The following is a 24,572-nucleotide window of genomic DNA, read 5'->3' as shown; positions in this document are numbered from 1 at the left end:
CCCGGAGTTGCTATCACTGCTGCTGACTTGGAAGCTGCTGCTGCTGACTTGGAAGCAGCAGTGATAGCTGTGTATGTAAATGCAGCAGGAGGTATTTATTACAAGTAGACGTCTCCTGCTGCAGTAGTGATTCGAACTGCATACTACAGCGCAGCACCGGATCCCTGCGACACTATCAGGTGGCTTGCGGTACACATGGGGTCACACAAGCCGCTCATGGCAGATCCTTGTAAGAGACCAAGAAATCTCCGTTCAACAACGGAGATCCTAGCCTCTTCCCAATGCCAAAACGGCAGCGTCACGCCTCCATTATTATTATTACAAACTGAGGCACTCCCCACCCCCGAATGGAATCAGACTGTCAATCACTGACAGTATGATTCCGACATGCGCAAAGTACCGAACATTGGTACTTTACAGCATTGGGTACAGATCCTTAGGGATCTGAATGAGGGCTCATGTCTGATGTACAGTACATAGATAAAATTACCCAGCAGCAAAGTGTGTTTGGATTTTGTATTCAAACAATAATGTCATTGAATGCCCCGGTACCATAATGATATAATTATTAACTTCCTATTAATGAATTATTGTCTTGCTTATATATATAATTTTTTTTAAAGGACTACAGCGGCGAAGGATTTTACCTGCCCCACTCCCTGAAGTTTCAACAGTTGGCAGGAAAAATAATGTTACTGGTCAATGGGTCGACCTCCCTCCTTTACCGGGCACTTTAAAAGAACCGTTTGAAATCAAGGTTTATGAGATTGATGATGTAGAACGACTACAAAGACACAGACATGAGGAGCCAGAAGTAAGAATTATTAGTATTATAAATGCTACAACCAAAGGAATGTTTAAAAACATAATTAAAAGCTATGGCTTTCTCATAGATAACGTCAAAATTGCAGAACGATAAAATAAGCGAGGCACACTTAGCATAGCATTAATTTATATTTTGGGATTATAGATTTTTCAGAACAAATTACAGATGCGAATAGGAGCTAAGTTATATAATCTGGTTTTGCTGAGAGTATGTTGAACTACAAAAACAACTATTAGAACATTAAGAGTTCAAATGTTAAAATAGCACGCCAACTTGTCCCAGGTTCTTTAAGTACCAAGTTAAAAAAAACTTTTTAAACATGCATCAGATAATTTTTCTTTGTTGCTCTCCTACAAAACTTTAATGTCTTTTCAAAATGTCTGTGGAGAGAAAGACATGGCTGCCAGACACAGATACATTCAGTCTGATATTCAGACACAGGTTCTTCGACTCTCAGCATGTCATGTCATTGCAGAGCAGGTCCAATTACAGTAGGTGGAGTATGTCAGATGAAATCAGAGCACTGAGGGGAATTTGAAAGCCTCTCTGCTCACTACATCAAGTGCTGTGTGACTGTGGTTGCTATGGTGGTCACACAACACTGTGGAAAATATGAAAGAATTATAAATTGTTAATAGCAGTCTGAACAAACAAATCAAGGAAAAAAAGGTAATGCCTAAGCTGCTTCATATAGTCTGTTACAATGATTTATGTTAAAATTGGATTGCTGTTAAGACTCCTTTGTCCTTCAAGTTACAATTTTTTGGGGTGTTATTTATTTATTTACTATTTATTACCAGTTATTTATATAGCGCACACATATTCCGCAGCGCTTTACAGAGAATTGGCCATTCACATCAGTCCCTGCCCCAGTGGAGCTTACAATCTATATTCCCGACCACATGTACACGCAACACACATTCACGCTAGGGTTAATTTTGTTGGGAGCCACTTAACCTGTCAGTATATTTTTGGATTGTGGGAGGAAATCAGAGTACCCGGAGGAAACCCACGCAAGTAAGGGGAGAATATACAAACTCCACACGGTTACGCCCAAGGTGGGAATCGAACCCACGACCTCAGTGTTGTGAGGCAGTAATGCTAACCATTACACCATCCGTACTGTTCAGTACTGGATGGAAAGGCAGAATGTAGTAAAAATATTATGTAAATTTTTTCCCCCCATTTTTGAAATAAAATGAATAACACTTTAAGCTGTGAGCACCACTTTCGTTATGGAGTATAATTTTTGCCATCATTTTTGAAATTTTAAAATAAACATGTACATGTATTTCAGTTCAATACAAATGAGCGTTTTACCTCATTAGCATACATGTAATTGATGATGATTTTTAGAAAATATCTTATAATGTATCTTTTAACTAGGCAGGCAGTTTTGTTCCAAAGTCATTTTTATAGAACAACTCCTACTGAAAACGCTTTTAGAATTACCTCTGACATTTAGTAAATCCATCTGGTTGAATTAGCATTATCTGGATATAGACAACATTACTAAAATGGATTCTATCACAGTGGTTGGATACTGTCACATCATCTGAAAACTTTGCGAGGAGCGCAAGTGTGTCATGAATTTCAAGTTGTCCATAAATCTGTATCTATGAAAAAAAATCAATTGTACAAAAAGAAAAAAAAAAATTGCAATCCCACCCAAGCATCCAGGTTTCCGGGACAACAAATACAATTAAAATGACAAACATACCAATTACACATTTTATATGTTGGGGTAGCAGCAAAAATATAAAATACATGCTCTCTACACTTAATTGTGTTTAACATGACTTATGCTATGAGTCAGGAATATTAATGAACACATTAAGAACAGACTTCAGATTTTAATCCAGCTTGATACAATTTTATTACTCTCTTGCACTGGGATCATTAGCTCTTTATTGAAATCATATTAAATATTTCAGTTAAAGTGTCATTAAATCAGACTGATTTTGATGTAATTAAAAAAATAGTCCAATGGTTTTACTGTTTTAACTGATTTTTCTTTGCCATTTTTTTTGTATTTTCAGTATTTACTGTTTGATCTTTCACTATAATCTTGACTAATTTTTGTTGTTCTGTTTAATTTTTATTTTAGCCTTTCCAAGATATGGAGAAGGTAAGAATTTATAATACATTACATTTCCATCCTCGTTCATATTTTTGTCTTTATTTGTATGAAATGTTTTAAATGGCAGAGTGAATACACAGATTTAAAATCTCCTAACAGCATTTAAGCAGATAATTAATTAAATGTTTTCACTCCATTGTGGGAAAAGTTAACATTTATAATGTACATTTTTTTTTAAAGGCATATTTACTTACAGTACTTAATTGGCTATTACCAGTAACATTTTGCAGAAAATACATTTATTCTGAAAGAGAGATCTAACTCATTTTTATATTCATTTTCAAACTACATCTGAATATAATTTGTACTTCCTTATCTTGTCACTGAAACATCATTATTTGTCTTGTAGCTAACTAGTTCAATAGAATACATGTTTTTTTAAACAATTCATTGGGAACATACATGTAAAAAGAAAAATATATTCCCATGTATGATTTATCATTATGGGGTGTATTCAATTGATGTCTGATCCTTTCCGACGCAAAGGATCCAACATTTGAGTATTCAGTTAGCGTCCAAATCCCGACAATGCCAATCCAACTTTTTTAAAGTCGGATTGACATTGTCGGAAACGAGGCTAAAACCTGTCGGATTTGCCCGCGATTCTGACAAAACATGTGGATCTGCGGCTATTCCGCCGATACTCGTGTTTTCCGACAAGTCGGAATTGCCGACTTGTAGGAAAAATGGCAGCCAAATTGAATAGGTCGGAACAGATTCCGACCTAAAAAAGTCAGAAACTGATGTCTTTCCGACAAGGCGGCAGTTCTGACTACAATTGAATACACTCCTATGTTGGATTTGTTAACATGTTGCAATTGTTGAGTTTTTATTTACATAAGGAGCATTATTTACTGAAACGTTCAGCATTTATCTCACTAATCAATACCAATTGTTACACCTCTTCCCTAAAAATGAATGTGTTGTAACTGTAAAATGAATTTTTCTGTGATGTGTGAGCCATAATTTGGACTAATATCAACTTTATCTTCAAAGTTTAAAGGGCAACTTAGTATGCTGATACTGTATAAATAAATGAAAATAAATAAAGTGGATGGGTGCACATATAATAATAAAAATATTCCTATATATATATAAATAAAACGAAAGCATAGAGTATATAAGTGGTAGAAGATATGTCATAGCCAGGGGCGCCAACAGTTCTGGCAGGCCCTGGTACAAAGATTGGGCGTGGCCAAATAGAGGAGGTGTGGCCAGACCCCCTTCCTTTAAAAAAAAAAAGAATTTACATGCTCCGTGTATCCATGAAGCAAGTGCGCGCCACACAGGGGGCATCAGTGTCAAGAGCGGGATGCGATCACTCTCTCCCCCACCCATGCAGGGAGAGAGAGAGAGGACAGGCTGCTGTTGCAGCTGCCCCTCCCCCCAGCTCGGCACACTGGGGCTGGGGAGCATGGCTGCTGCAGCGGCAGTCAGTTCTCTCTCAGCTGTCTGGCTTTTTGCAACGGGGGAGGGGGGCAGTGGGACCTGGGCCCCTCCAACCAGCCCGGGCCCGAGTAAAGAGTACCCGCTCTCTCCCACTCTCAGCGCCACTGGTCATAGCATCTCTGCCAGGCTTGACTCCCAGTGCACACACAGTTCCATACAAAACCTTCTTTAAAAATTATTTGATATTCATTATACCTTGTTTAGGTTGTGTATGTAATGAATAGCATAGATTCAGTATTTAACTTAATAATCTTTTTTTTTTTTAAAGGGTCTCATGTATTTCAACACCAAATTGAAAGTAGCAGAAAGACGTCAGCAGCGAATTAAAGATTTAAAAGCAAAATATGAGGGATTGAAAGAGGAACTGGAGGATACAAAGACTAGACTGATGATGGATCCCAAAAAGTGGAGAGGACAATGTACGTATACGTGACTAATTGTGTAGAAATCCTATTGTGTAATGCGTAGCTACAATATGCAGATGGGAGCACTAAGATTGATATTTATTGGTGAAAGGCCGCAATATCATCTAGGAATTATGGGCCGGATTTATGTGTGTAAGTAAAGCAAAAAAGCACGCAACTGGGCAAAACCATGTGACCCTGCAGGTGGGGCAGATGTAACGTGTGCAGAGTTTTTGATTTAGGTGGGGTGTGTTCAAACTGAAATCTACATTGCAGTGTAAAACTAAAGATAACATTTGGGAGCTACATGCAAAAGCAGCCAGTATTTACCATGCACAGAAAAAATCTAAATGTGTTTGATCCCCTTGCATGGCAACATGGTTTTGTTCCAGACATAAAGTTACTTGCATTTTTTGCTTTACTTACAAACATGAATCAGTCTGTACAGTATATTCAATAAGCACAAGGGACTTTTGGAAAATTAACATCAAATAGCATGACAAACGTGGAGCAGACTGCAGGTCATTGTTGTTGTGTGTTAGGATTCACTATGTCATGAGGCATTCCAGATTACCCTTGCAAGTGTGCATTTCAAAAGTCGTAATGCACAAGTAGAATGAAACAATAATAAGAATTTACTTACCGATAATTCTATTTCTCGGAGTCCGTAGTGGATGCTGGGGTTCCTGAAAGGACCATGGGGAATAGCGGCTCCGCAGGAGACAGGGCACAAAAGTAAAGCTTTTACAGGTCAGGTGGTGTGTACTGGCTCCTCCCCCTATGACCCTCCTCCAGACTCCAGTTAGGTACTGTGCCCGGACGAGCGTACACAATAAGGGAGGATTTTGAATCCCGGGTAAGACTCATACCAGCCACACCAATCACACCGTACAACTTGTGATCTAAACCCAGTTAACAGTATGATAACAGAGGAGCCTCTGAAAGATGGCTTCCTAAACAATAACCCGAATTAGTTAACAATAACTATGTACAAGTATTGCAGATAATCCGCACTTGGGATGGGCGCCCAGCATCCACTACGGACTCCGAGAAATAGAATTATCGGTAAGTAAATTCTTATTTTCTCTATCGTCCTAAGTGGATGCTGGGGTTCCTGAAAGGACCATGGGGATTATACCAAAGCTCCCAAACGGGCGGGAGAGTGCGGATGACTCTGCAGCACCGAATGAGAGAACTCCAGGTCCTCCTTTGCCAGGGTATCAAATTTGTAAAAATTTACAAACGTGTTCTCCCCTGACCACGTAGCTGCTCGGCAGAGTTGTAATGCCGAGACCCCTCGGGCAGCCGCCCAAGATGAGCCCACCTTCCTTGCGGAATGGGCCTTAACAGATTTAGGCTGTGGCAGGCCTGCCACAGAATGTACAAGTTGAATTTTGTTACAAATCCAACGAGCAATCGACTGCTTAGAAGCAGGTGCACCCAACTTGTTGGGTGCATACAGTATAAACAGCGAGTCAGATTTTCTGACTCCAGCCGTCCTTTAAATGTATATTTTTAAGGCTCTGACAACGTCCAACAACTTGGAGTCCTTCAAGTCGTCTGTAGCCGCAGGCACTACAATAGGCTGGTTCAGGTGAAACGCTGATACCACCTTAGGGAGAAAATGCGGACGCGTCCGCAGCTCTGCCCTATGTCGAATGGAAAATTAAATAAGGGCTTTTATAAAACAAAGCCGCCAGTTCAGATACTCTCCCGGCCGAAGCCAGGGCCAGTAACATAGTCACTTTCCATGTGAGATATTTCAAATCCACATTCTTTAGTGGTTCAAACCAATTGGATTTGAGGAAATCTAAAACTACATTTAGATCCCACGGTGCCACCTTAGGCACCACAGGAGGCTGTATATGCAGTACTCCTTTGATAAAAATCTGGACCTCAGGGACTGAGGCCAATTCTTTTTGGAAGAATATTGATAGGGCCGAAATTTGAACCTTAATAGATCCCAATTTGAGACCCATAGACAATCCTGATTGCAGGAAATGTAGGAAAACGACCCAGTTGAAATTCCTCCATCGGAGCACTCCGCTGCTCGCACCACGCAACATATTTTCGCCAAATACGGCGATAATGCTTCGCGGTGACTTCCTTCCTTGCCTTTATCAAGGTAGGAATGACTTCTTCTGGAATGCCTTTTCCTTTTAGGATCTGGCATTCAAACGCCATGCCGTCAAACGCAGCCGCGGTAAGTCTTGAAAAAGACAAGGACCCTGCTGAAGCAGGTCCCTTCTCAGAAGTAGAGGCCACGGATCGTCCGTGACCATCTCTTGAAGTTCCGGGTACCAAGTCCTTCTTGGCCAATCCGGAGCCACTAGTCTTACTCCTCTTTGCCGTATAATCCTCAATACCTTTGGTATGAGAGGCAGAGGAGGAAACACATATACCGACTGGTACACCCAAGGTGTTACCAGCGCGTCCACAGCTATTGCCTGCGGATCTCTTGACCTGGCGCAATACCTGTCCAGTGTTTTGTTGAGGCGAGACGCCATCCTGTCCACCATTGGTTTTACCCAACGGTTTAATAGCATGTGGAAAACTTCTGGATGAAGTCCCCACTCTCCCGGGTGAAGGTCGTGTCTGCTGAGGAAGTCTGCTTCCCAGTTGTCCACGCCCGGGATGAATACTGCTGACAGTGCTATCACGTGATTCTCCGCCCAGCGAAGGATCCTGGCAGCTTCTGCCATTGCCCTCCTGCTTCTTGTGCCGCCCTGTCTGTTTACATGGGCGACTGCCGTGATGTTGTCCGACTGGATCAACACCGGTCTTCCTTGAAGCAGAGGTTCCGCCTGGCTTAGAGCATTGTAGATTGCTCTTAGTTCCAGAATGCTTATGTGAAGAGACTTTTTCAGGCTCGACCACACTCCCTGGAAATTTCTTCCCTGTGTGACTGCTCCCCAGCCTCTCAGGCTGGCATCCGTGGTCACCAGGATCCAATCCTGCATGCCGAATCTGCGGCCCTCCAATAGATGAGCCTCCTGCAACCACCACAGAAGGGATACCCTTGTCCTCGGCGACAGGGTTATCCGCAGGTGCATCTGAAGATGCGACCCTGACCATTTGTCCAACAGATCCCTTTGCATGGAATCTGCCGAAAGGGATTGCTTCGTAAGAAGCTACCATTTTTTTCCCAGGACTCTTGTGCATTGATGTACAGACACCTTTCCTGGTTTTAGGAGGTTCCTGACCAGGTCAGATAACTCCTTGGCTTTTTCTTCGGGAAGAAAAACCTTTTTCTGAACTGTGTCCAGAATCATCCCCAGGAACAGCAGACGAGTTGTCGGCATTAATTGGGATTTTGGAATATTCAGAATCCATCCGTGCTGCTTTAGCACCTCTTGAGATAGTGCTAAACCCATCTCTAGCTGTTCTCTGTACCCTGCCCTTATTAGGAGATCGTCCAAGTATGGGATAATTAATACGCCTTTTCTTCGAAGAAGAAATATTATCTCGGCCATTACCTTTGTAAAGACCCGAGGTGCCGTGGACAAACCAAACGGCAGCGTCTGAAACTGATAGTGACAGTTTTGTACAACGAACCTGAGGTACCCCTGGTGTGAGGGGTAATTGGAACGTGGAGATACGCATCCTTGATGTCCAAGGATACCATAAAGTCCCCTTCTTCCAGGTTCGCTATCACTGCTCTGAGTGACTCCATCTTGAACTTGAACTTCTTTATGTACAGGTTCAAGGACTTCAGATTTAGAATAGGCCTTACCGAGCCATCCGGCTTCGGTACCACCAAAAGAGTGGAATAATACCCCTTCCCTTGTTGTAGAAGAGGTACCTTGACTATCACCTGCTGAGAATACAGCTTGTGAATGGCTTCCAAAACCGTCTCCCTTTCTGAGGGGGACGTTGGTAAAGCAGACTTCAGGAAACGGCGAGGTGGCTCTGTCTCTAATTTCAATCTGTACCCCTGAGATATTATCTGCAGGATCCAGGGATTTACCTGCGAGTGAGCCCACTGCGCGCTGTAATTCTTGAGACGACCGCCTACCGCCCCCGAGTCCGCTTGCGAAGCCCCAGCGTCATGCTGAGGCTTTTGTAGAAGCCGGGGAGGGCTTCTGTTCCTGGGAAGGAGCTGCCTGTTGCTGTCTCTTCCCTCGTCCTCTGCCTCGTGGCAGATATGAATAGCCCTTTGCTCTCTTATTTTTAAAGGAACGAAAGGGCTGCGGTTGAAAGGTCGGTGCCTTTTTCTGTTGGGGAGTGACTTGAGGTAGAAAGGTGGATTTCCCGGCCGTAGCCGTGGCCACCAAATCCGATAGACCGACCCCAAATAACTCCTCTACGCATCGCCTGTCCACTGTCGTGTCCATAAAGCTCTTCTGGCCGAAATGGACATAGCACTTACCCGTGATGCCAGTGTGCAGATATCTCTCTGTGCATCACGCATATAAAGAAATGCATCCTTTATTTGTTCTAACGACAGTAAAATATTGTCCCTGTCCAGGGTATCAATATTTTCGATCAGGGACTCTGACCAAACTACCCCCGCACTGCACATCCAGGCAGTCGCAATAGCTGGTCGTAGTATAACACCTGCATGTGTGTATATACCTTTTTGGATATTTTCCATCCTCCTATCTGATGGATCTTTAAGTGCGGCCGTCTCAGGAGAGGGTAACGCCACTTGTTTTGATAAGCGTGTTAGCGCTTTGTCCACCCTAGGAGGTGTTTCCCAGCGCTCCCTAACCTCTGGCGGGAAAGGGTATAAAGCCAATAACTTCTTTGAAATTAGCAGTTTTTTATCGGGGCACCCCACGCTTCATCACACACGTCATTTAATTCTTCTGATTCGGTAAAAACTACTGGTAGTTTTTTCACACCCCACATAATACCCTGTTTAGTGGTACCTGTAGTATCAGCTAAATGTAACATCTCCTTTATTGCCAAAATCATATAACGTGTGGCCCTACTGGAAAATACGGTTGATTCGTCACCTTCACCACCGGAATCAGTGCCTGTGTCTGGGTCTGTGTCGACCGACTGAGGCAAGGGGCGTTTTACAGCCCCTGACGGTGTTTGAGGCGCCTGGACAGGCACTAATTGAGTGTCCGGCCGCCTCATGTCGGCAAACGACTGCTTAAGCGAGTTGACGCTATCCCGTAATTCCACAAATAAAGGCATCCATTCTGGTGTCGACCCCCTAGGAGGTGACATCCTCATATTTGGCAATTGCTCCGCCTCCACACCAATAACGTCCTCATACATGTCGACACACACGTACCGACACACAGCAGACACACAGGGAATGCTCTATACGAAGACAGGACCCACCAGCCCTTTGGGGAGACAGAGAGAGAGTCTGCCAGCACACACCAAAAAGCGCTATATATGACAGGGATAGCCTTATGATTAAGTGCTCCCTTATAGCTGCTTTTATATTAATATATTGCCATTTATTTTGCCCCCCCTCTCTGTTATACCCTGTTTCTGTAGTGCAGTGCAGGGGAGAGACCTGGGAGCCTTCCTGACCAGCGGAGCTGTGACAGAAAATGGCGCCGTGTGCTGAGGAGATAGGCCCCGCCCCTTTTTCGGCGGGCTCGTCTCCCGCTATTTAGTACATTTAGGCAGGGGTAAATATCTCCATATAGCCTCTGGGGCTATATGTGAGGTATTTTTAGCCTTTTTAAAGGTTTTCATTTGCCTCCCAGGGCGCCCCCCCCCCCAGCGCCCTGCACCCTCAGTGACTGCCGTGTGAAGTGTGCTGAGAGGAAAATGGCGCACAGCTGCAGTGCTGTGCGCTACCTTAAGAAGACTGCAGGAGTCTTCAGCCGCCGATTCTGGACCTCTTCTTGCTTCAGCATCTGTGAGGGGGCCGGCGGCGTGGCTCCGGTGACCATCCAGGCTGTACCTGTGATCGTCCCTCTGGAGCTTCATGTCCAGTAGCCAAGAAGCCAATCCATCCTGCACGCAGGTGAGTTCACTTCTTCTCCCCTCTGTCCCTCGTTGCAGTGATCCTGTTGCCAGCAGGAATCACTGTAAAATAAAAAACCTAAGCTAAACTCTCTAAGCAGCTCTTTATGAGAGCCACCTAGAATTGCACCCTTCTCGGCCGGGCACAAAAATCTAACTGGAGTCTGGAGGAGGGTCATAGGGGGAGGAGCCAGTACACACCACCTGACCTGTAAAAGCTTTACTTTTGTGCCCTGTCTCCTGCGGAGCCGCTATTCCCCATGGTCCTTTCAGGAACCCCAGCATCCACTTAGGACGATAGAGAAAGCTGGTTTATTACTCACTTGTGGTTGAGAAAGACCATGGCTTACACAGGATATACTTGGCTTGCAGTGCAGGATAACAGAATATCAAACTTGTCTTGCAATACAATATGACAAGAGGACAGACTTGGCTTACAGTGCAGTAGGACAAGATAGCAGGTTTGGCTGGCAGTGCAGTAGGACAGGATAGCAGGTTTGGCTGGCAGTTCAGTAGGACAGGATAGCAGGCTTGACTGGCAGGGCAGTATTACAGGATAGCAGGTACAGCTAGCAGGGCAGTATGACAGGATACTATGCATGGCTGGCAGTACAGTATGACAGGATAGCAGGCTTGGCTGGTATTACAGTATGACAGGATAGCAGGCTTGTCTGGCTGTGCAGTATGACAGGATAGCAGGCTTTGCTTGCAGAGCAGGATGACAGGATATCAAACTTAGCTTGCAGTACAATATGACAAGAGGACAGACTTGGCTTACAGTGCAGTAGGACAAGATAGCAGGTTTGGCTGGCAGTGCAGTAGGACAGGATAGCAGGTTTGGCTGGCAGTTCAATAGGACAGGATAGCAGGCTTGGCTGGCAGGGCAGTATGACAGGATAGCAGGTTCAGCTAGCAGTGCAGTATGACAGAATACTATGCATGGCTGGCAGTACAGTATGACAGAATACTATGCATGGCTGGCAGTGCAGTATGACAGGATAGCAGGCTTGGCTGGTATTGCAGTATGACAGGATAGCAGGCTTGGCTGGCAGTACAGTATGACAGGATAGCAGGCGTGGCTGAATGTGCTGTGTGACGGGGTAGCAGGCTTGGCTGGTATTGCAGTATGACAGGATAGCAGGCTTGGCTGGCAGTGCAGTATGACAGGATAGCAGGCTTGGCTGACTGTGCTGTGTGACGGGGTAGCAGGCTTGGCTGGTATTGCAGTATGACAGGATAGCAGGCTTGGCTGGCAGTGCAGTATGACAGGATAGCAGGCTTGGCTGGCTGTGCAGTATGACAGGATAGCAGGTTTGGCTGACTGTGCAGTGTGACTGGGTAGCAGGCTTGGCTGGCAGTGCAGTATGACAGGATAGCAGGCTTGGCTGGCTGTGCAGTATGAGCAGGCTTGGCTGGCTGTGCAGTATGACAGGATAGCAGGTTTGGCTGACTGTGCAGTGTGACTGGGTAGCAGGCTTGGCTGGCAGTGCAGTATGACAGGATAGCAGGCTTGGCTGGCTGTGCAGTATGACAGGATAGCAGGTTTGGCTGGCTGTGCAGTATGACAGGATAGCAGGCTTGGCTGGTAGTGCAGTATGATGGGATAGCATGCTTGGCTGGCAGTTGCAGTATGACATAATGACAGACTTGGCTTGCAGGGCAGAATAACAGAATAACAAACTTGATCCACTATGGCAAAAGACGGTCAGGCAGCTGCGGTAGCATGGACTCTGAATCAGCTGAAAGTCTATAAAAAAAATGCATCATGGTCATCATCCCAGAACATGGTGGTGGGTGCCGTCTTTGACCTTACACCACCGGAATGCCGCTGAATCTTCTTCCTACATATATGAAAGCCACTGGCATTAGGGAGAACATGAGAAAAGGATAAAAAGGTGATAGATTAATTAAAAAACAATTAAAAGCAATATTAATTGCAATTTTCTCTAACGTCCTAGTGGATGCTGGGAACTCCGTAAGGACCATGGGGAATAGCGGGCTCCGAAGGAGGCTGGGCACTCTAGAAAGATCTTAGACTACCTGGTGTGCACTGGCTCCTCCCACTATGACCCTCCTCCAAGCCTCAGTTAGATTTCGTGCCCGGCCGAGGTTGGATGCACACTAGGGGCTCTCCTGAGCTCTTAGAAAGTTATAGTCTTAGAATTTGTTATTTTCAGTGAGACCTGCTGGCAACAGGCTCACTGCAGCGAGGGACTAAGGGGAGAAGAAGTGAACTCGCCTGCTTGCAGCCGGATTGGGCTTCTTAGGCTACTGGACACCATTAGCTCCAGAGGGATCGACCGCAGGCCCAGCCTTGATGTTCGGTCCCGGAGCCGCGCCGCCGTCCCCCTTACAGAGCCAGAAGCAAGAAGATGGTCCGGAAAATCGGCGGCATGAAGACTCTGTCTTCACCAAGGTAGCGCACAGCACTGCAGCTGTGCGCCATTGCTCCTCTCACACACTTCACACTCCGGTCACTGAGGGTGCAGGGCGCTGGGGGGGGGGCGCCCTGAGGCAGCAATAAAAACACCTTGGCTGGCTAAAATACCTCAATATATGGCCCCAGGGGCTATATGTGAGGTAAATACCCCTGCCAGAATTCCATAAAAAACGGGAGAATAGGCTGCGAAAAAGGGGCGGAGCCTATCTCCTCAGCACACTGGCGCCATTTTTCCCTCACAGCTCGGCTGGAAGGAAGCTCCCTGGCTCTTCCCTGCAATTCTACAGTACAGTAAGAGGGAAAAGAGAGGGGGGGCATTAAAATTGGCACTGTATACAGTATATTATATAAAAAGCAGCTATTAGGGACATAACTCAGTTAGTCCCTGTATATATATAGCGCTCTGGTGTGTGCTGGCATACTCTTACTCTGTCCCCCCAAAGGGCTTTTGTGGGTCCTGTCCTCGTTTAGAGCATTCCCTGTGTGTCTGCGGTGTGTCGGTACGGCTGTGTCGACATGTTGAATGAGGAGGCTTATATGGTGACAGAACAGAGGCCGATATATGTGATGTCGCCCCCTGTGGGGCCGACACCAGAGTGGATGGATAGGTGAAAGGTATTAACCGACAGTGTCAACTCCTTACATAAAAGGGTGGATGACGTAACAGCTGTGGGACAGCCGGCTTCGCAGCCCGCGCCTGCCCAGGCATCTCAAAGGCCATCAGGGGCTCAAAAACGCCCGCTCTCTCAGATGGCAGACACAGATGTCGACACGGAGTCTGACTCCAGTGTCGACAAGGTGGAGACATATACACAATCCACTAGGAACATCCGTGACGTGATCCCGGCAATAAAAAATGTGTTATACATTTCTGACTTTAACCCAAGCACCTCTAAAAATGGGTTTTAGGTTTGGGGAGAAAAAACAGGCAGTGTTTTGTTCCCCCATCAGATGAATAAATGAAGTGTGTGAAAGCGTGGGTTCCCCCGTTAAGAAACTGGTAATTTATAAAAAGTTACTGATGGCGTACCCTTTCCCGCCAGGTGGATAAGTTACGCTGGGAGATATCCCCTAGGGTGGATAAGGCGCTCACACGTTTGTCAAAAAAGGTGGCACTGCCGTCTTAGGATACGGCCACTTTAATAGGTACCTGTTGATAAAAAACAGGAGGCTATCCTGAAGTCTGTATTTACACACTCAGGTACTAGACTGAGACCTGCAGATAGTGCTGCTGCAGCGTGGTCGGTGACCCTGTCAAACAGGGATACTAGTTGGCAAACATAAAAACATATTAAAGACGTTGTCTTATATATGGGGGATGCACAGAGGGATATTTTGCCGGCTGGCATCCAAAATAAATGTAATGTCCATTCTGTCAGGAGGGTATTAGAGACCTGTCACTGGACAGGTGATGCTGACTTAAAAAGCGCATAGAGAGCCTTATAAGGGTGAGGAATTATTTGGGGATGGTCTCTGGGACCTCGTATCCACAGCAACTGCTGGGAAGAAATAATTTTACCTCAGGTTTCCTCACAGACAAAGGTACAGTCCTTTCGGCTTCAGAAAAGCAAGCGGGTCAAATGGCGCTTTCTTTCTGTACAGAGACAAGGGTAGAGGGAAAAAAGCTGCACCAGTCAGCCTGTTCCCAGAATCAAGATTCTTCCCCCGCCTCCTGTGAGGCCACACCATGACGCGGGTGCTCCACAGGTGTAGCCAGGTACGGTGGGGGGCCGTCTCAAAAATTTCAGCAATTAGTGGGCTCGCTCACAGGTGGATCCCTGTTTCTTTCAAGTAGTATTTCAGGGGTACAAGCTGGAATTCGAGATGTCTCCCCCCAGCCGTTTCCTAAAATATGCCTTGCTGACAACTCCCTCAGGCAGGGAGGCTGTGCTAGAGGCAATTAATAAGCGGTATTCCCAGCAGGTAATACTCAAGGTGCCCCTACTTCAACAAGGACGGGGTTACTATTCCACACGGGTTGGGGTACCGAAACCGCATGGTTCGGTGTGACCCATTTTATATTTAAAATCCTTGAACACAAAAATTCAAGTTCAAGATGGAATCGCTCAGGGCGGTTATTCCAAGCCTGGACGAGGGGGATTACATGGTATCCTGGGACATCAAGGATGCTTACCTGCATGTCCCCATTTACCATCCTCGCCAGGAGTACCTCAGATTTGTGGTACAGGATTACCATTACCAAGTCCAGACACTGCCGTTTGGACTGTACATGGCACCGAGGGTGTTTTATCAAGGTAATGGCCGAAATGTTGATACTCCTTCAAAAAAAGGGAATTGTAATTATCCCGTACTTGGACAATCTCGTTATAAGGGCGAGGTCCAAGGAGCAGTTGGTAGTCGGGGTAGCACTATTTTGGAAAGTGCTACAACAGCATGGTTGGATTCTAAACAGTCCAAAGTCACAGCTGGTTCCTATGACACGTCTACTGTTCCTGGGGATGGTTCTGGACATAAACCAGAAATAGTGTTTCTCCCGGAGGAGAAAGCCAAGGAGTTGTCATCTCTAGTCAGAGACCTCCTGAAGCCAAAATAGGTAGCGGTGCATCATTGCACGCGAGTCCTGGGAAAAATGGTAGCTTCCTACGAAGCAATCCCATTAGGCAGGTTCCATACAAGAACTTTTCAGAGGGACCTGTTGGACAAGTGGTCCGGATCGCATCTTCCGATGCATAGGCTGATAACCCTGTCTCCAAGGACCAGGGTATCTCTACTGTGGTGGCTGCAGAGTGCCCATCTTCAAGAGGGCCGCAGGTTCGGCATACAGGACTAGGTCCTAGTGACCATGGATTCCAGCCTTTGAGGCTGGGAGGCAGTCACACAGGGAAGAAATTTCCAGGGACTTTGGTCAAGTCAGGTTATTTCCCTACACATAAATATTCTGGACCTGAGGGCCATTTACAATGCCCTGAGGCCGGCAAGGCCTCTGCTTCAAAACCAGCCGGTACTGATCCAATCAGACAACATCACGGCAGTCGCCCATGTAAACCAACAGGGCGGCACAAGAAGCAGGATGGCGATGGCAGAAGCCACAAGGATTCTCCGATAGGTGGAAAATCATGTGTTAGCACTATCAGCAGTGTTCATTCCCGGAGTGGACAACTGGGAAGCAGATCTTCTCAACAGACACGACCTCCACCCGGGAGAATGGGGACTTCCTCCAGAAGTCTTCCAATAGGATTGTACACCATTGGGAAAGGCCACAGGTGGACATGATGGCGTCCCGCCTCAACAAAAAGCTATAAAAGATATTGCACCGGGTCAAGGGACCCTCAGGCGATAGCTATGGACGCTCTGGTAACACCGTGGGTGTACCAGTCGGTTTATGTGTTCTCCCCTCTGCCTCTCATACCAAAGGTACTGAGAATAATAAGAAGGCGAGGAGTAAGAACGATACTCGTGGATGGCCAAGAAGAGCTTGGTACCCAGAACTTCAAGAATTTATATCAGAGGACCCATGGCCTCTGCCACTCAGACAGGACCTGCGGCAGCAGGGGCCCTGTCTGTTCCAAGACTTACCGCGGCTGCGTTTGTCGGCATGGCGGTTGAACGCCGGATCCTGAAGGAAAAGGGCATTCCGGAGGAAGTCATTCCTACGCTTACTAAAGCCAGGAAAGAGGTTACAGCAACTCATTATCACCGCATATGGCGAAAATATGTTGCATGGTGTGAGGCCGAAAGGGCCCCAACAGAGGAATTTCAACTAGGTCGATTTCTGCATTTCCTGCAAGCAGGAGTGACTATGGGCCTTAAATTGGGTTCCATTAAGGTACAGATCTCGGCTCTGTCGATTTTCTTTCAAAAAGAACTAGCTTCAGTACCTGAAGTTCAGACATTTATAAAAGGAGTGCTGCAGAGTCAGCCCCCGTTTGTGCCTCCTGTGGCACCTTGGGATCTCAACGTGGTGTTGAGTTTCTTAAAATCACATTGGTTTGAACCACTAAAAACCGTGGATCTGAAATATCTCACGTGGAAGGTGGTTATGTTATTGGCCTTGGCTTCTGCCAGGCGAGTATCAAAGTTGGCGGCTTTGTCTTGTAAAAGCCCTTATTTGATTTTCCATATGGATAGGGCAGAATTGAGGACTCGTCCCCAGTTTCTCCCAAAGGTGGTGTCAGCGTTTCACCTGAACCAGCCTATTGTGGTGCCTAGGCTACTAGGGACTTGGAGGACTCCAAGTTGCTAGACGTTGTCAGGGCACTGAAAATATATGTTTCCAGAACGGCTAGAGTCAGAAAATCTGACTCGCTGTTTATCCTATATGCACCTAACAAGCTGGGTGCTCCTGCTTCTAAGCAGACTATTGCTCGTTGGATTTGTAGTACAATTCAGCTTGCACATACTGTGGCAGGCCTGCCACATCCAAAATCTGTCAATGCCCATTCCACAAGGAAGGTGGGCTCATCTTGGGCGGCTGCCCGAGGGGTCTCGGCTTTACAACTTTGCCGGGCAGCTACTTGGTCAGGGGCAAACACGTTTGCAAAATTCTACAAATTTGATACCCTGGCTGAGGAGGACCTGGAGTTCTCTCATTCAGTGCTGCAGAGTCATCCGCACTCTCCCGCCCGTTTGGGAGCTTTGGTATAATCCCCATGGTCCTTACGGAGTTCCCAGCATCCACTAGGACGTTAGAGAAAATAAGAATTTACTCACCGGTAATTCTATTTCTCGTAGTCCGTAGTGGATGCTGGGCGCCCATCCCAAGTGCGGTTTATCTGCAATACTTGTACATAGTTATTGTTAACTAAATCGGGTTATTGTTGAGCCATCTGTTGAGAGGCTCTATTGTTTCATACTGTTAACTGTGTTTCATATCACGAGTTGTACGGTGTGATTGGTGTGGCTGGTATGAGTCTTACCCGGGATTCAAAATCCTTCCTTATTGTGTACGCTCGTCCGGGCACAGTACCTAACTGAGGCTTGGAGGAGGGTCATAGTGGGAGGAGCCAGTGCACACCAGGTAGTCTAAGATCTTTCTAGAGTGCCCAGCCTCCTTCGGAGCCCGCTATTCCCCATGGTCCTTACGGAGTTCCCAGCATCCACTACGGACTACGAGAAATAGAATTACCGGTGAGTAAATTCTTATTTTTACATGTTGGATGAAATATGTCAATTCATGTTGCCAAGCGCACGTTAAAAATAAGTTTTGTTCCATTTTAAGTTTAAATATAGATCTATTCACACTTCTATCTGTGAGAACATTTCCCTCAGTTAGAGTTGTACAATTATAGTATTCTACATTACCCGAGCACTGGATCGGGTCTTCTGAGCATCTTCAACACTCGGTGAATGCTAATGGAGCAGAGTTGAGACAGCGATAGTCACTATACCAGTATCATCTGCAACTTTTTGCGCAACTGCTATTACCTACAGAGATGCCAATGGCTGCTGTGCAAGATTGGACAATGCACCAGCCCTATGGAGACTCAGAATGTCCGTCAGAACATCACCGCCAGGGCCAGTGCAACTGCAGGAAAAGCCATAACACACCTGCGTATGGCTAGCCACCCCCAACGTACATTGAAATTGCATGGGTCTATGAGCAATTTCGATCTGCATCTTTCTGGGGTAACCATCATGACTCGTGCAGTGTGGCTCGAACGCATAGGCAGACTGAAAACAGCGGCCCTCATTCATGTTGGATCGCTGATGCTGCGAAAATGCAGATTGGCTGATTTCAGCCACCTGCGCATATGCAGCATGCGCGCGAAACTTCACAGTGCAATCGCATCCCTGAAGGATGCGATCACGCTGTGATTTACAGTGGCAGCCGTGCGGTGGGCAGCGCCGGACTGTTGCAAGGGAGTGGTCCGGCCGTTTTCAGGGCGGCTGCATGAAGTCACACTCAACTGTTCTGATAAAGAAAATGGCGGCGGTGCGGAGCCATGCTGCGTATGCAAGGGTCATCGCTTATTTCCTGTTCTGCGATTGCATTGCGCAGTTGGTTTGTGATTGCATCAATGGGCGGGACTTGCATGCTAGGCGGCCTCCAATACACGATCACAAGCAGTTGCAGATTCAGGGTCCATTGTCCACCTCTGAATCTGGCCAACGGTGCTAAATTGTTTGCCTTACCAACTTGTGTTGTGTGCAGGAAAGTAAATGTAGACGTTATGTCTGCTTTAAAGTTCTATCTTACACTTCTGTGGAGAACATAACAAAAAATGTTAATGTTTTTGATCTTGATAAGACATATTGGGTTAAAACGCCCCTTTAAATAATAGTCACATTTGTCTTCCCTTTGTTCTCAACAGTTGAGTTGGACCCAGATCTCGATGAAGAGTCTCAGGAATACCTGGAGGCACTGGAACAGGTCACAGAAGACCTGGAGCTCTGTGTCAACGTATGCAAATCTCACGTCATGATGGTGACCTGTTTTGACATTGGAATGATCTCAGATCAGCAAGATGGAGGCAGAGAAGTGGAAGTCTGAAGAATCTGGACAGAGTGTCAAATAAAATAGTGGACATGAGAATGAAGATTTGAGAATGAACCTGTATTGCGTGAAGGGAAAAATAAAACGTACACCAGAATGTGAAAATGTAAAATTGGAAAGAATGTTACTGGATTGATACCGATGGTGGATTGTGATGTCAATCAATATGATGCCTCTAGACTAGGCTTAAGCAGCCTGTGGCCCTCTCACTGTGTTGGACCTACAGGACTCGGCTAGAACATGCTGGGGCTTGTAGTTGCAAAAGAGCTGGAGAGAAGCCCCCAGCTGTTAACTTTATACAGTTACAACTGAGATTGGTGCCCAGAAAATGCAAAGCAATGTAGAGAGAAACCTTTGGGCATCGGGAGGATTAGAGAAGAACGTGGTAGAAGAAAAAAGAAGTCCCATCATGTATTTAAAAATAAAATCTAAAAAGTGCCTTGTTTTCATATGAATTTTCTTATTTTATTTGGTGCTAGAATTTAAAGCCAGCAAACCTAAGCAGACCATTAAATGTAATAACATTTATACTGTACAGCACATGTATAGTTACTTGTCTAAAAACGTCAAATACGAAACAGAAACATTATAGCAGGAGCAATAACTAAATTATGTTTCCATGCCTGAATTTGCCTTCTGAGCTCGCAGAAAAGCTGTTCTTTTATGCAGCAAAATTAAAAAAAAGCCAATTTATCACGTATAAAGGCTTTACCAAATTTTTTTGACTTTCCGTTTTATACCGTTCCTTATTTTACCGAAAAATGCCCTTTTTGTATATTTTACAAACAGGGAACATTAATTGTAAATATATGTATGTGCGTGATGATGGCTCTGACTGTACTGTCCCTGCAGTGGTTGGAAAGAGCAGTGTTTTATTTGTTTTCTAATGACACTCTTTATGCATTTTTTTAAATTCAGTTTTTTACCATTTTTCTATGGAAGGCAAAAGCTCAGGAGATACCTGTACGTGCTGCATGTAATGTCTGCATTTGTCTGTTTTGTAAGCAAGGGGCTCCAGCACCGATTGTTGTATGATTGCCAAACACTTTGTAAAAGGTTAATGTGTGTATGTATTATTGCATTTCATATGGAGTCATATTTTCTGATCATCTTGTTTTTTATATGGGGTTTACAAGACCTTTGTATAAATGTATAATACAGTACTTAAACTTTTATCTGTGAATAAAAGATACATTTATTAATAAACGTTGTTTCTGTGTCCTAATGCGTGTATAATGTTGATAGATTTATAAAAGACACAAATACAGTATGTGCGGCTACAGACATTTCCCTTCATTTTGGCAGGTAAAACCTTGTATATTTTTGCTCATACCTCAATGCGGTGCAAGCAAAAATAAGCTAGATGTACAGATGTGTCCACTTACATCTTTGCTAATTTGCTAAATTTGGCACAACATGCAAAACATGGCTCAGGTGTTTTGCATGAGTAACGAGTGGATGGATTTTTAAATTTATGTTTGCCATAATAGAATATGTATAAAGTAACATATTAAAGAAGAAAGTTAAGAAAAATCACAAGGCATGGCTAAATCTCTGAGTCTATAGTATGTTAAACCAAGCCATACATGGCCGGATATAATAAAGATGTATGTGGACACATCTGTAGATGTTCCTAAACTAATATCCCACACAGTTAATTGGATCTGTCCCATAGTGTATTACAGGGGTGGCCAACCAGTCAGAGGCGAAGAGACAGAAAAGATCCGTAGTAAAGGGCAAGAGCCACTATCATGCCAATAATGGGGGCGTGGCCTAGTTTTCACAAAGCCACACCCCATTTTTGTGCGCACACCTTTCGGTATGACATTTGTGGGAGTATGACCTTGTGTCATAACCCCGTTTTTAGTCATGTTGTACAGTGCCAGTTACATATAATGCTCCAGTACAGTGCCACATACATATAAAAATGGCAATAAATGGGTGCCTCCACACTGCCAGATACATATACCCCCCTCCACAGTGCCAGATACACATATGTCCACACAGTGCCGGATAAAATATATGCCTCCAGTGCCAGATACACATGCCCCCACAGAACCAGATACACATGCCCCCACAGTGCCAGCTATGCCACCAGTGCCAGATACACATGTCCCCACAGTGCCAGATACACATGTCCCCACAGTGCCAGATACACATGTCCCCACAGTGCCAGATACACATGTCCCCACAGTGCCAGCTATGCCCCCAGTGCAGATACACATGCCCCCACAGTGCCAGCTATGCCCCCAGTGCAGATACACATGCCCCCACAGTGCCAGCTATGCCCCCAGTGCAGATACACATGTCCTAACAGTGCCAGCTATGCCCCCAGTGCAGATACACATGTCCTTACAGTGCCAGCTATGCCCCCAGTGCAGATACACATGTCCTAACAGTGCCAGCTATGCCCCCAGTGCAGATACACATGTCCTAACAGTGCCAGCTATGCCCCCAGTGCAGATACACATGTCCTAACAGTGCCAGCTATGCCCCCAGTGCAGATACACATGTCCTAACAGTGCCGGATATGCCCCCAGTGCCAGATACACATGCCCCCACAGTGCCAGCTATGCCCCCAGTGCAGATACACATGTCCTAACAGTGCCAGCTATGCCCCCAGTGCAGATACACATGTCCTAACAGTGCCAGCTATGCCCCCAGTGCAGATACACATGTCCTAACAGTGCCGGATATGCCCCCAGTGCCAGATACACATGCCCCCACAGTGCCAGCTATGCCCCCAGTGCAGATACACATGCCCCCACAGTGCCAGCTATGCCCCCAGTGCAGATACACATGCCCCCACAGTGCCAGCTATGCCCCCAGTGCAGATACACATGTCCTAACAGTGCCAGCTATGCCCCCAGTGCAGATACACATATCCTAACAGTGCCAGCTATGCCCCCAGTGCAGATACACATGTCCTAACAGTGCCGGATATGCCCCCAGTGCCAGATACACATGCCCCCACAGTGCCAGCTATGCCCCCAGTGCAGATACACATGTCCTAACAGTGCCAGCTATGCCCCCAGTGCAGATACACATGTCCTAACAGTTCCGGATATGCCCCCAGTGCCAGATACACATGCCCCCACAGTGCCAGCTATGCCCCCAGTGCAGATACACATGTCGTAACAGTGCCAGCTATGCCCCCAGTGCAGATACACATGTCCTAACAGTGCCAGCTATGCCCCCAGTGCCAGATACACATGTCCTTACAGTGCCAGCTATGCCCCCAGTGCAGATACACATGTCCTAACAGTGCCAGCTATGCCCCCAGTGCAGATACACATGTCCTAACAGTGCCAGCTATGCCCCCAGTGCAGATACACATGCCCCCACAGTGCCAGCTATGCCCCCAGTGCAGATACACATGTCCTAACAGTGCCGGATATGTCCCCAGTGCCAGATACACATGCCCCCACAGTGCCAGATATGCCCCCAGTGCAGATACACATGTCCTAACAGTGCCAGCTATGCCCCCAGTGCAGATACACATGTCCTAACAGTTCCGGATATGCCCCCAGTGCCAGATACACATGCCCCCACAGTGCCAGCTATGCCCCCAGTGCAGATACACATGTCCTAACAGTGCCAGCTATGCCCCCAGTGCAGATACACATGTCCTAACAGTGCCAGCTATGCCCCCAGTGCAGATACACATGTCCTAACAGTGCCGGATATGCCCCCAGTGCCAGATACACATGCCCCCACAGTGCCAGCTATGCCCCCAGTGCAGATACACATGCCCCCACAGTGCCAGCTATGCCCCCAGTGCAGATACACATGCCCCCACAGTGCCAGCTATGCCCCCAGTGCAGATACACATGTCCTAACAGTGCCAGCTATGCCCCCAGTGCAGATACACATATCCTAACAGTGCCAGCTATGCCCCCAGTGCAGATACACATGTCCTAACAGTGCCGGATATGCCCCCAGTGCCAGATACACATGCCCCCACAGTGCCAGCTATGCCCCCAGTGCAGATACACATGTCCTAACAGTGCCAGCTATGCCCCCAGTGCAGATACACATGTCCTAACAGTGCCAGCTATGCCCCCAGTGCAGATACACATGCCCCCACAGTGCCAGATATGCCCCCAGTGCAGATACACATGTCCTAACAGTGCCAGCTATGCCCCCAGTGCAGATACACATGTCCTAACAGTTCCGGATATGCCCCCAGTGCCAGATACACATGCCCCCACAGTGCCAGCTATGCCCCCAGTGCAGATACACATGTCCTAACAGTGCCAGCTATGCCCCCTGTGCAGATACACATGTCCTAACAGTGCCAGCTATGCCCCCAGCGCAGATACACATGTTCTAACAGTGCCAGCTATGCCCCCAGTGCAGATACACATGTCCTAACAGTGCCAGCTATGCCCCCAGTGCAGATACACATGTCCTAACAGTGCCGGATATGCCCCCAGTGCCAGATACACATGCCCCCACAGTGCCAGGTATGCCCCCAGCGCAGATACACATGTCCCCACAGATACACATGCCCCCCCCCCCCCCAAGTGCTGCTCACCGTGCTGCTGCTGTGAGAGGAGGGGAGGAGAGCACAGCGCGTGCTTCTCCGTGTTCCTCTGACTCCTGCGGCGGTGTATATCTTCAATTCAGCAACGGCCCGTGAGCCAATCAGAGATCGCGGTCCGGCAGCCAATCAGGAGCCTTAGCTGCCGGACCGCGAGCTCTGATTCGCTCATGGTCCGGCACAGAATTTAAGCTAGACATCACCGCAGGAGTCAGAGGGGCAGGAGAGGCGCGCGCTGCGCTCTCCTCCCCTCTCTTCACACTCCTGAAGTAGCGCAGTGTCGGGCAGCGGTGGCTGGGCGCGGATGTAGCCGCATGCGGAGGATGAAAGAGCCGCATGCGGCTCGAGAGCCGCGGGTTGGCCACCCCTGGTTTATTATATA

At 46.6% G+C, this 24,572-nt stretch overlaps 1 protein-coding gene across 2 annotated transcripts in view; it reads left to right on the top strand.

Moving 5' to 3' along the window:
• Positions 1 to 20,853, top strand: part of KIF26A (kinesin family member 26A) — a 216,399-nt gene extending 195,546 nt beyond the window's left edge. For both annotated transcript variants that reach the window (XM_063947434.1, XM_063947435.1), the window contains exons 13-16: positions 624 to 814; positions 2,934 to 2,954; positions 4,684 to 4,834; positions 19,466 to 20,853. In XM_063947434.1, the coding sequence (XP_063803504.1) occupies positions 624 to 814; positions 2,934 to 2,954; positions 4,684 to 4,834; positions 19,466 to 19,644 (542 nt within the window). In that variant the 3' untranslated portion in view covers positions 19,645 to 20,853. The remainder of the gene's footprint in view (positions 1 to 623; positions 815 to 2,933; positions 2,955 to 4,683; positions 4,835 to 19,465) is intronic.
• The last annotated feature ends 3,719 nt before the right edge of the window (positions 20,854 to 24,572 follow it).

Source organism: Pseudophryne corroboree, chromosome 12 (genome assembly GCF_028390025.1).
Source record: "Pseudophryne corroboree isolate aPseCor3 chromosome 12, aPseCor3.hap2, whole genome shotgun sequence".
In the NCBI taxonomy this organism is placed as follows: Eukaryota; Metazoa; Chordata; class Amphibia; order Anura; family Myobatrachidae; genus Pseudophryne; species Pseudophryne corroboree.
This window is presented reverse-complemented; position numbering and strand designations above follow the sequence as displayed.